General features: G+C 41.7%; 1 protein-coding gene and 1 long non-coding RNA gene across 3 annotated transcripts in view; one reads left to right on the top strand and one right to left on the bottom strand.

The window, feature by feature from the left end:
- BMP6 (bone morphogenetic protein 6) overlaps nucleotides 1-2,216 on the bottom strand; it is a 311,140-nt gene extending 308,924 nt beyond the window's left edge. The window contains exon 1 of the mRNA XM_073567047.1: nucleotides 677-2,216. Within this exon, the coding sequence (XP_073423148.1) occupies nucleotides 677-1,124 (448 nt within the window). The 5' untranslated portion in view covers nucleotides 1,125-2,216. The remainder of the gene's footprint in view (nucleotides 1-676) is intronic.
- The window catches only part of LOC141083020 (uncharacterized), a 169,510-nt gene that overhangs the window by 69,952 nt on the left and 86,044 nt on the right, over nucleotides 1-13,514 (top strand). The gene's annotated exons all lie outside the window — the stretch shown is intronic.

Here is a 13,514-nt window from a genome sequence, read left to right on the forward strand (position 1 = left end):
TCCACAGTGGTGATATTGAGCAGTGTGATTCAATTCCAGTTTTCCAACAGATTTCCAAGTGATCAATTTAATGTGTGTCTCCCACATGTTTCTTAATTAAATTCATGTGCATACTGAAAAAAGTATCATTGCTGGGCAATAAATATCTCCCATATGTACTGCATCCCATATGTACTGCATATATGTAAGTCTGGAGAACAATAGTCTATGCAGATTGCAACAAATGAATAAGGAATAATATGAAAAAGATCACTCCTAGAATATTATATGGATTCATATATTTTTGTCTTTAGTCATATGGATCTATAGTATATAGTCATGTGGATCTATAGTATATAGTCATATAGATTTATAGTAAATAGTCATAAGGATCTATAGTATATAGTCATGTGGATCTATTTTATATAGTAATATGGATCTAACTTATATATAATCATATAGATCTATTTCATATCATCATATGGATCTACTGTATATAGTCACATAGATCTATTCTATGTAGTCATACTGTAGATCCATTTTAGTCACCTGGATATATAGTAATATTGATCATTTGTATATAGCCACATTGATCTATTGTAAATATTATATACCTATATTATATATAACCAGATAGATTTATTGTATATAGTAATATAGATCCTTCCCCAGTCATGGACATGGAGGTAACACTCACCCAGGTTAACAAAGCTCATGACCATGTCGGCATCATTGAGGAATGCGCTGTCCTGCTGGCTGCTCAGGGGGCTGCTCAGTAGACTCTTCACCTGATGACTATGTGGAGGTCTGTTTGACCAACCCTTCATGTCCATTGCTTGCTCCTGACCAGACATGGCATTATACAAGTCCAGCATGAAGAGGGGTGCTGAGTTCAGTTTCCCAGGTTGGTGCTGCTGGGCAGGGCTGAGTCCATGTAGGGGTCTAGGTCTATGGGGCAGACCTAGGATGGAGAGGATCTCCTTCTGCATCTCTCTCTTCTCGTGGTTCTTCAGACGTCTGTACACAAAGCCACTGTCCATAGTAACTCGTCTGCTGCTTTCTACCAGTGCCCCCTGTGCCAAGGGCAGCAGTATCAGGTAGGAGAGCCAGAGTGACCAGGGGAAAGTTAGTGGTGCCCTCTGCATGCTCCCTGCTCCCAGGTACCCACTACAACTGCCTACTGAGGATGCCCCACACTCTGAGCTGCAGAGACCATCTCATACAGCTCCAGGTGCTGCCCAAAACCTGTGTACAGAGCAGTGCACCTGTCTATCCTGTACCTGTGCTGTCAGTCCTTTTCTCCACAGTGCACCTGTCTATGCTGTACCTGTGCTGTCAGTCCTTTTCTCCACAATGCATCTGTCTATCCTGTTCCTGTGCTGTCAGTCCTTTTCTCCACAGTGCACCTGTCTATGCTGTACCTGTGCTGTCAGTCCTTTTCTCCACAGCGCACCTGTCTATCCTGTTCCTGTGCTGTCAGTCCTTTTCTCCACAGTGCACCTGTCTATGCTGTACCTGTGCTGTCAGTCCATTTCTCCACAGTGCACCTGTCTATGCTGTACCTGTGCTGTCAGTCCTTTTCTCCACAGCGCACCTGTCTATCCTGTTCCTGTGCTGTCAGTCCTTTTCTCCACAGCGCACCTGTCTATCCTGTTCCTGTGCTGTCAGTCCTTTTCTCCACAGTGCACCTGTCTATCCTGTTCCTGTGCTGTCAGTCCTTTTCTCCACAGTGCACCTGTCTATCCTGTTCCTTTGCTGTCAGTCCTTTTCTCCACAGCACACCTGTCTATCCTGTTCCTGTGCTGTCAGTCCTTTTCTCCACAGCGCACCTGTCTATCCTGTTCCTGTGCTGTCAGTCCTTTTCTCCAAAGTGCAAGTGTCTATCCTGTACCTGTGCTGTCAGTCTTCTCCTCACAGTGCACCTGTCAATCCTTTACTGGTCCTGTCAGTCTTTTTTTCCCACAGTGCACCTGTCAGTTCTGTACCAGTGCTGGCAGTCCTCTCCACCACAATATACCTGCCTTTTCAGTACCAATGCTGGTAGTCCGCTCCTCCACTTCAGATATGTGAGAAAAAACTCATCACATGTAAGATACTGACTGCAGCTGGGGAGGAATGAGTTAAAGCGGGTGTAATGCAGCCTCTCTCCGGAGCCCTGAGCACAGAGGCTGCCTTCTTCCTCGTGTCATTCAGCATTGGAAGTGGAAAACTTCATACAGGTTTCAGCGGACTCCCTCTTCCTTCCATCGCAGATTTCTGACTCACTGCTCCAAAACAGGGATTTATGGAATACAATACTGTGTGCACTAGAGACACCTACTGGTCAGGGAGAAGACTGCACTACATGAGAGACGCACTACTGACCGTCCAGTACATGAGGGTTCCTGGGAACCTCTACCTGGCATCTCTTTGCTTTCGATTTTTTCTACTCGCTTTCCAAATAGGGTTGCCAACTTGACTTCTTATTTTTCTCTGGACAGCTTATCAAAAAATATTGGGACACAAAATATTTTTTTCAGACACATTTGGAAATCTAAAAAAATCATTATGCTTATATGTGATATTGGTATACAGCCCATAATTCTGTCAGGTTCAGTTATGGAATGAGATGTTTCTTAATGATTTTGGCCTCCTGAATTCAAATATGACAATGAATATTATACTGTCCTCATACACGTTAGCAGGGTGTGCAATGAGACATGTAGCTAAGCCTCCTGTCTTCTTTAAGAAAAGAGGCTGTAAAATTGTAGCCTTCTTTTATTGATTGCAGATGTGACAGGAAAGGGTGAAACTATAGGATGCAATAACAGGAGCATTTCAGAATATATAACTGCACAGTGCATAAAATACAGATAGTCTGCAATACACAGTAACATGAGGTAATACATAGGTACCATGAGGTAATACATAGGGACCATGAGGTAATGCATAGGGACTATGAGGTAATGCATAGGGACTATGAGGTAATGCATAGGTTCCATGAGGTAATACATACTGTAGGTACCATGAGGTAATACATAGCTATTTAATACAACAAACGTTATAAACACAGGATTATAAAACCTAGATAGTGCTTACCAACTATGCTTATAGCAGGCTGTTTAAGAAGCATGAAGAGCATGAATGGTGTAGTTTCTCCTAAGACACGTGGAGGAATAAAGGCTGCTGTTCCCCTCACAGTGTCATAAACAAGACTATGATGTAACAGGAACAATCCCACAATACATTGCAAATTAAACTAGAATCTATGCATTAAACGGCCAGCAGATGGTGCTGTTACCTTAAAGTATGAAATATATGAAGGATTAATACACACAAAAATACAATGTCTGTAATAATCGAAGACATAAAAAAATGACTAGACCTTCTAGACAGCAATTATATGGCTGGACAGAACACTCCCCGCTTGACGTCAGCCAACGTCACTATTGTGTTTATTGGACGAGAACAGCAGAATGAGTTCCCCTACTGGCCTGAGGAACAATTTGGTCTTGCCTTGTTTTCCTATTTTTACTTCCACCTTACGTACGATTCCATCCTTACTTGGGAATGTCTGGGTAATGAGACCTAATGGCCATTCATTTCTCCGAGACTGACAGTCTTTCATTAGTACTATATCGCCAGGCTGGAGGTTAGGCTTGCTGGTTTGCCACTTTCTCCTCTCTTGCAGAGTAGGCAGGTACTGTTTTTTCCACTTGTCCCAAAAAGCATTAGAGAGACTCTGTGCTTGTCTCCATCGACTCCTGTAACGGTCTTTAACATTAAATTCTCCAGGTGGAGAGCAATTTGGGTCGGTCTTCTGCGTAAGCAGCAGGGCTGGGGTGAGAACAGTTGGGTCATCAGGATCACTGGAAATTGGAGTCAACGGTCTTGCGTTTATGATGGCTGACACTTCGGCCATGATTGTTGTCACGCTTTCGTGTGTCAGTCTTGCAGATCCTTCCTGTAAGAAGATTAAATCGAGGATTCTCCTTGTGACACCTATCATTCTCTCCCATACACCTCCCATATGTGAAGAATGCGGTGGGTTGAATGTCCAAGTACACACTTGTACACTTAGGTATTTTTCTACGTCATTCATATCGAAGTTGGAAGAGAGTTGCAGTTCTCTTGCTGCTCTGATTTTCCTCAGAACACTATCCTTTGGTATTGGTCGTTGATTGGTTAAACCGTCGATTTCTTTGGCATAATTTTCCCGTTGTACAGCTTGGATAATTATATTCTTCGACTGCTCTAGCTGTAGAGCTGTGTGGACGTGTTTACCATGGTGCCAGTGGTCCTCAAAGTCTTGAAGTGTAGGTGCTAACTCTGCATGACTGTTCTTACATATCTTCTCCATGAAGGTTAAGAAATGGTCTTTCATCTTTGGTCTACTACAGAAGCTGTGCATGAGGGAGACAAAGTGTTTGTAAACTTGTTCTCTGTTGTTAGGCAAGCGTTGTCTTTGAGGCTTCAAGGGTAGAGATGCAATCCAGCTCTTCGTTTTGTCCTGCACCATTCCTTGCTCCATCATCTCTAGGAACAGTCTATCTTCAAATGACATTGCTATACGATTATCTTCTTTGGTCTTGTGGAAGACCGTACACCCAAGGTGATCTTGGTCGCAATTCTGAATGCAATCATCATTGGCACAACTCGCTAAGATACTTGGTGCTGAAGTGCTGTGTAGCGACTCCTTTATGAAGTAGTGATTTTCACATGGTTGAAGGAGAGATCAAGCGTACTGGTAAGCATGTTGTTAACTACTGTCGGTTTGTGTGCTTATCCTAAACAGTCCTCTCCTACAATGACCCACCCAAGGTCGAGTCTCTGGGCATATGGAGCTTTGTGAGAGCCATTGATATGCTGCCTAACCTTGTGGACTCGTAGAATATCTCTCCCAAGGAGCAAGACTATTTGAGTCTCTGGGTCAAGGTTAGGAATCAGGCGTTCGATACGCTTCAGATGAGGATGATACGATGCCACTTCAGGCATAGGTATCTCTGACCTGTTGTCAGGAATCTGGTTACATTCCAATATGGTTGGTAAGGGCAGATGCATTTGGCCATCTATAGACTCGACTACATAGCCTGTTGCTCTCCTACCAGCTGTCTACTATACCGGCACAAGTTTTCAAAGAGTAGGGGGCACTGGGTCCTCTGACGTTAAAGCTATCAAAGAAGGCAGACTTGGATAATGACCTGTTACTCTGATCATCTAAAATCGCGTATACTTTGATGGCTTTGTCCTTTTCGTCTGCCGGGTAGACTCTCACTAGGGAAATTTTAGAGCAGGACTTGCCTCCTATGAGATTTCCACAAACTTCTGTACACTTAGAAGTAATGGCTGGAGTGTCAGTATTTGAGTCATTCAGCTCCCCGCTATGCTCTTGGGGCAAAGCATCCGATGGTGGTCCAGGGTGTAGAACTGAGTTATGTTCGGTGCTGTCACATTTGGTACACCTTGCACTAACCTCACAGTCCCTGGCGAAGTGGGATGTTGAAGAGCAGCATTTGTAGCAGATGCGGTTCTCCTTAAGGAAGGCCTTCCTTTCTTCCAATGACTTTTCTCTGAAAGCTCTGCACTTAAGTAAGGAATGTGGCTTCTTGTGTAAGGGACACTGCCTGCTTGGGTCCTTGGATTTGTCTTCTCCTTGACCGGAGCTGAACTCTTTGCGAACTGACCCTGTGGAAGAAATGTTAGCTTTGTGGACCTCTACAGTTGTTCTACGAGGTTTACTAACAGAGTTATTGGCACATGACAGCATGAAATCAAAGCTAGGATCATTTCTAATGTTTGCTTGTTCTGAGACAAAATCTACAAACACATTGAATGAAGGAAATGGTACATTGTAAGTCTGTTTATATCTAGAACCATATTTAACCCATTTGTCTTGCAGGTTATATTGGAGTGTTTGAACTATGGGGTTCACACCTCTAGCAGTGTCGAGATATGTCAACCCCACAAGATCTCATTCTGCTTTTGCTACACACAACTCCATTAACAAGTCAGTTAATTCTCTGAGCTTTGAATAATCCTTGTTCGCTATTCTAGGAAAGTCCTCTATTCTTTTAAACAAGGCACTTTCTATAACCTCTACTGAGCCATAGCATTCATCAAGTCTATTCCAAATTCTTTTGAGGCCGACATCTGGATAATTTACATTAATGTCTCTGATTCTCTTTGCGTGTTCGGTAGACTCACTTCCTAGTCATTTTACCAAGAGATCCACTTCTTCACTACATGATAGACCTATGTCTCTTATGGTATTTTTGAAGGCGGCTCGCCAAGCCCTGTAGTTTTCAGCGTGATCACTGAACTTTACAAGTCCCATAGTGACCAACTCACGTCGAGCAAGGAACTTGGCAAAGTCCATCGTGGCTTGATTGGCACTGATGTCAGCTGATGCAGTGTTGTCAGAGTACATGTATGCTGTGCGATCATACCTGTTAGATGTCTCTGGTTTTGTCCAACTGCTGTAGTACCTTTCTGAAGCGAAGGGATTCTCTTTAAGCTGGGACAGATTCCGGATCGTCTGTTCTGGAGAAAGATTATTGTAATCAGTATCATCCCAATGTGTATTTCCTTGCTTTTGGTAGGGAGACTGATAGTTGGCTTTCTGGGGGTCCGAATTATCTGGTTGACTTGACAAAATGCTCTGTCTTCGCCTATGGGTCTGGATCGTCATTTGATTTAGAATGCTGATGGACATGCTCTGCAGTACACTGCAATGGATCGTAACTTGCTGTAGGCCTAGCACACTGCTGCGTCTGTCATCAGAATATATGGCAGCTTCTAAGGCTTCTGCTATGGCAGCTGCTGTTTCTTTTTCAATAGCAAGTTTCTGTAATGTTGCTTCAAGGTACGCTTTCTCTGCATCCAGGCATGCTTGTTGGCATGCTTTTTCTGCATCCAGGCATGCTTGTTGTAGTTTCAATTCTATCTCTTGCTTAGCAAAGGTGCTTCTTGCTTTTGCTGCTTCAGCTTTTGCGTGGGCAATAGCGGCGGCATTGCTGACGGATGATGTCTTGGAGGAACCAACTCATGATCTCGTCTTGAAAGAGGATGCTCGTCCTTGAGACATGATTCAACAGTTAGGCGACCGCTGTGATATCCCTTTGTCGGCTCTGCGTGGATAATGGCGGGCTCCGTATGGTCCGATTATCCGGTCCGACCGTTAGGATGTTGCTGCAATATCCGTATGCAATAACCGTATGCTTGGATAATGGCGGGCTCTGTAACGTGAGATCTTCTGAGCTTGTTCTCAGCAGTTGTTTCACTATACTGTCCTCATACACTTTAGCAGGGTGTGCAATGAGACATGTAGCTAAACCCCCTGTCTTCTTTAAGAAAAGAGGCTGTAAAATTGTAACCTTATTTTATTGATTGCAGATGTGACAGGAAAGGGTGAAACTATAGGATGCAATAACAGGAGCATTTCAGAATATATAACTGCACAGAGCATAAAATACAGATAGTCTGCAATACACAGTAACATGAGGTAATACATAGGTACCATGAGGTAATACATAGGTACCATGAGGTAATACATAGGTAACATGAGGTAATACATAGCTGATGATTACCTATTTAATACAACAAACGTTATAAAACACAGGATTATAAAACCTAGATAGAGCTTACCAACTATGCTTAGAGCAGGCTGTTTAAGAAGCATGAAGAACACGAATGGTGTAGTTTCTCCTAAGACACGTGGAGGAATAAAGGCTGCTGTTCCCCTCACAGTGTCATAAACAAGACTATGATGTAACAGGAACAATCCCACAATACATTGCAAATTAAACTAGAATCTATGCATTAAACGGCCAGCAGGTGGTGCTGTTACCTTACAGTATGAAATATATGAAGGATTAATACACACAAAAATACAATGTCTGTAATAATCGAAGACATAAAAAAATGACTAGACCTTCTAGACAGCAATTATATGGCTGGACAGAACAAATATTTTTAGTTGGCTCTTGTTTCTGTGATATCAGTTTTCCTTTTCCTGCTACACATAATTAATGCATAAAAGTTTCAGTAATTTGAAACATTATTATAATTGCAGATATAAAAGTGCAGAATATTTTGTTCTGCCAATTTTTTTTATATTTGTTTTCCAGAAAGTTAGCAGTAAGACAAATAACTAAAACATGTCTAAACACTATTGTGAATTATAAACAGTTATAGAAATTGCACTAAAAATGTGGTCCTCATTCAGTGACAACTCTCTTTTTCTTGTCTCTTGTACTCCTCCATTGGATCATCTCTTACAATTGTCCAACAGTAATCTGCAAGCATTGATGAATTTTCCTTGATATCTTTTCTTCATAGCCGCAATATCTTGGTGAAATCTTTCACTGTGCTTGTCACTCACTGCTCCGCAGTTTGGTGAAAAAAAGTCTAGATGTGAATGTAAGAAATGAATCTTTAAGGACATGTTACAGCCAAGATCCTTATATGTTTTGAGGAGATTTTCCAGCAACTCTCCATAGTTATCTGCTCTTGAGTTTTCCAAAAAATTAGTTACCTCTAATGCGAATGCTTCCTTTGCATCTTTTTCCTTGAACTGCAACAAATGGAGAAACTCCTCATATTGAAGAAGCTTATGAATCTGAGGACCAATAAAGACTCCTTCCTTTATCATTGTTTCACTCAACCTTGGAAATTTATCAATGAGATACTTCAATGCTTTTGCATTTTTATCCATTGCCTTTACAAAGTTTTTCATTAGACTCAATTTGATATACAATGGTGGTAACAAAATCTTATGTGGGTCAGCAAGTGCTGCATGCAGGACCTGTTTATTCCCTGGCTGAAGTGAATGTCAGAGAGGCCGGTCTCTTATTGTAGTGATAGATGAACTCTTTATGCATCAAATGGCCAAGTTCTCCAAAAAATATGACATAGTTGTCATGGGAGATTTCAACTATCCAGACATTTGTTGGGAATCTCTCTCAGGCAAAACTAACAGGTCAAGGAAATTCTTATCCTCTCTTGCTGACAACTTTATCTTCCAAAAGGTAAGGGAGAAAACAAGGGGAACTGCTACCTTGGATCTAATCCTTATAAACAGGGAGGAAATGGTTGAGGAGGTAAAAGTGGCTGGGACCCTAGGAGGTAGCGACCATGCTATTTTAGAATTTTGGATAACTAGAGGTGGAAGACCTGTGAAGACTCAGACGTCAAGGTTAGATTTCAGAAAGGCAGATTTTAAGGGATTCAGAAAGAGAATTGGAGGGATCCAATGGCTGGATATCCTTAAAGACAAAAATGTCCAGGAAGGATGGGAAATCTTGAAAAATGAAATTCTCAATGCACAGTTGTTAACAATTCCGAAAAGAGGGAAGAATAGGAAGCATTTAAGGAAACCAGGATGGATGAACACAGAACTTAAGCACATGCTAAAAAGGAAGAAAAAAATGTTTATAAAATGGAAAGAGGGAGGCATATCTAAAGAAGAATATAATGCTGTCTGCAGAACCTGCAGGGCACAAATCAGATTAACTAAAGCTGAAAATGAACTGAGGCTTGCAAGAGATGTCAAAAGCAATAATAAAGGATTTTGGGGATATGTCAAAAGTAAAAGAAAAGTCAAAGATGCTATAGTATTTTTACAGGATGAAAATGATGAAATGGTAAGACAGGATGTTGAGAAGGCTGAACTTTTAAATTCCTATTTTGCATCTGTTTTCTCTCAGAAAGGAAATGCAACATCAACTGTTATTCACTGTCCTATTAAGGGAATAGAAGAATCCAGGATATCTATAAACAGAAAGATAGTGAGGAAACACTTGGCTAACCTAAATGAATTCAAGTCTCCAGGTCCAGATGAATTACACCCCAGAGTACTGAAGGAGATAGCAGAAGAAATTTTTGAACCCCTCTCCATAATCTTTGAAAATTCTTGGAGAACAGGAGAAGTGCCAGAAGACTGGAGAAGAGCAAATGTTGTTCCTATCTTCAAAAAGGGGAAGAAGGTGGACCCAGGCAACTATAGGCCGGTGAGTCTGACTTCTATACCAGGAAAGATCTTTGAACAAATTATTAAACAACATGTATGTCAATACCTGGATAAGAATGAAGTGATTAAACAGAGTCAGCATGGGTTTGTAACTGATAAGTCATGTCAGACTAACTTAATTTCCTTCTATGACGGTATCACTGATTGGGTGGATCAAGGAAATGCTGTAGATATAGTATATCTTGACTTCAGCAAAGCATTTGACAAAGTCTCTCATACAATCCTTATTGAAAAAATGACTAAGTATGGAATGGACAAGGCAACTGTTAGGTGGATTCATAACTGGCTTAGTGATCGGACCCAAAGAGTGGTCGTAAATGGCTGCACATCCACTTGGAAGAATGTCTCAAGTGGGGTACCACAGGGCTCTGTCCTGGGCCCTGTATTGTTCAACATCTTTATCAACGATTTAGATGAAGGAATTGAGGGTAAACTGATTAAATTTGCTGATGACACAAAGCTAGGAGGGATAGCTAATACTAGAGAGGAGAGAGAGATGATTCAAAAAGATTTAAATAAACTGGAGAAGTGGGCAGCAACTAACAGAATGGTTTTTAACAGGGAGAAATGCAAAGTACTACATCTGGGCAATAAAAATGAAAAAAGCATATATAGAATGGGAGGAATAGGGCTAAGTGACAGCACATGTGAAAAAGACTTGGGTATACTAATAGATCACAGACTGAATATGAGTCAACAGTGTGATGCAGCAGCAAAAAAGGCAAATGCAATTCTAGGATGTATTAACAGAAGCATACAGTCTAGATCACGTGAAGTCATTATTTCCCTCTACTCCTCTTTGGTCAGACCTCATCTGGAATATTGTGTCCAGTTTTGGGCACCACATTTTAAAAAAGACATCAACAAACTGGAGCAAGTTCAGAAAAGAGCGACCAGAATGGTGACCGGTCTGCAAACCCTGTCTTATGAGGAAAGGTTGCAGGATTTGGGAATGTTTAGTTTGCAAAAGAGAAGACTGAGAGGAGACTTAATAGCTGTCTACAAATATCTAAAGGGCTGTCACATTGTAGAAGGATCAACTTTATTCTCATTTGCACAAGGAAAGACTAGAAGCAATGGGATGAAACTGAATGGGAAGAGACACAGATTAGATATTAGAAAAAACTTTTTGACAGTTAGAGTGATCAATGAGTGGAACAGGCTGCCACGAGAAGTGGTGAGTTCTCCTTCAATGGAAGTCTTCAAACAGAGGCTGGACAGACATCTGACTGGGATGATTTAGCGAATCCTGCTCTGAGCAGGGGGTTGGACCAGATGGCCCAGGAGGTCCCTTCCAACTCTACGATTCTATGATTCTATGATATTTTCTTGCACAACTGTCCCACTCACATAGAAAGCAGCAGTACTTTGTGTATCCACCCTGGAGACCAAGTAAGAGGACAACCAACTTTAAGTCATCACAGAGGGGCCACAAATGTTGCTCATACTTCAGACACCTCAACAGTTTTATGTTGTCATAGGTTTCTTTCTTGTCGACTGCATAGCTAACTGAAATTGAAGTTTGTTTTGGACGAATCAGCGAAGAACCTCCATTCCTATGGATTGTGACTTATTCCTTATTATGGCAGCCGAGTTTTACCTATGTAACGCAAAAGTGACCTCTCTGCGTATGTAGCAAAAACTATCCTCTTTGTTAATGGAAGAATGAGGCATATCTGAAAAAACACACAGAATACAGAAGCATGTCAATATTCTAAGAAGCTATGCTAAGAAATCACAAAACTGTATACCTTAGGCTGGGTTCACATTAGCGTTCGGGGGCTCTGCGGAGGGCTGTGTACTTCTTCTGTTAGGCCCCGCCTACTTCCACATGCGTCCTGCGCACCTATCTTTAACATTGAGTATGCAGGACATGCGGATGTATGCGGATGTGTCGTTTTGATGTGCAACTTGTGTGGAGGTAGGCGGGGCTTAGTGGAGGAAGTACACAGCCCTCCTCAGAGCCCCCGAACGCTAATGTGAACGTAGCAACTGTAATTAGGTTTAGGGCATCGGAGCCGAGCTGGCTTTGTTTGATTGGTCACCCTAAGATGTTAGAATGTGGAAAATAAGGAAAACCAAACAACTTATAACATCCCTTAAGCTTATTTACCAGCATTGTATGGCTTGCAAAATCCTGGGTGCAACAACTGAAACGATCAGCGTCGTACAAAGTCCAGGCCAAAGAGGAAAAAATTAGGTGGCACTTCCTGATGCAGTAAAACAATCCTTTCTATATTCAATACAAACTGGTGCAGCAATGGATGACGGCCGTTTCGCATCGATAAACCGATTCATTGGGTCCAGGTATGGAAGGGAGTGGATAGCCGGTCCCTAATATAGAGACAATACCTTCTTCACCACCCCTCTGTAAAAACAATTAAAAGCAAGTATATTTTTAATTTTAAACCAAAATTTTAAAAAAATTATACAAAAAAACGACACATTGATCTCATCATTAAAGCCACATGGACCTTGTGTATTTGTGCGTATTATCCATCTGGCCTCCCTACGCAAAAGGTAGCATTTTAAAATCACCACCTTGGTCTTGTAGATACACCCCTTCTAACCCAGCAAAACTGAGTACCTTCGGGTCTGAATAATGTACATCGCGTATAGGCTCAATTAGACGCATTGATCCTTTCCCTGTGGAGATTGATGTTGTCTTCTGCCCATGCAACAGGTTCTATATAGGAAAAACTATTAGACCCGTTTTGTAAAGTTTATGGAACATTTTAAATCAAATGGGACCGCCTATCCACTTCATCCATACCTAGACACGGTGAAGCATCTGAAAGACGCTCTATGGCCGTCATTTTCCGCTACACCTGCCCCCTTGCATCCATGTACTACTCGTATTGAATAAAGAAAGGATTGCTTTACTGCATTACGCCACCTATTTCTTCCTCTTTGGCCTGGACTAAGATGATAGAATACCGAAGGCTCAACTGACTAAATAGATGCTGTAATAGACTGGCTACAAACAATGCTTTAATGAGCATGAAATAATAAAGACACAAGTACAGTAATTATAACCTGCTCTGGATCTTGAAAATTAGAACAGATTAGCACATTTAAGCATCATATTTGTTTTCAGCACCACAAAATTAGTTATGTTCAACTATACTCGTCCCCGAAACAAGTCGGTTGTAGAACAGTGTTAGGGCGGGGTATGACTTGCGAGTTCAATGCGAGAAACTCGAGCGAGTCTCTCACTTCAATACCCGGCACTTGGTACTGGAGTGTGCGGCTGCATGTATTTCTATGCAGCTGCACATTCCGGTCCCGAGTGCCGGTGGCAGTGCCGGGTATTGATGCGAGTTTCTCGCATTGTACTCACAAGTCTGAACCTGGCCTAAGAGTCAAAATAATCTGTTTAAGTTTCTTCAACATCCAAAAAATCACGGACGCCTACAGGTTTTTTGTTTTTTTTTTTTTACGGACATGGCATAAAAGTGCCTGTCATAGAATCTCTGGCCAGTTGGCAACCCTGGTTCCAAGAGCTATAACTCTTTCTTTTTTGGAGCTG

The sequence above is a fragment of the Dendrobates tinctorius genome, unplaced genomic scaffold, assembly GCF_039654945.1.
Source record: "Dendrobates tinctorius isolate UK_male_01 unplaced genomic scaffold, ASM3965494v1 ptg000004l, whole genome shotgun sequence".
In the NCBI taxonomy this organism is placed as follows: domain Eukaryota; kingdom Metazoa; phylum Chordata; class Amphibia; order Anura; family Dendrobatidae; genus Dendrobates; species Dendrobates tinctorius.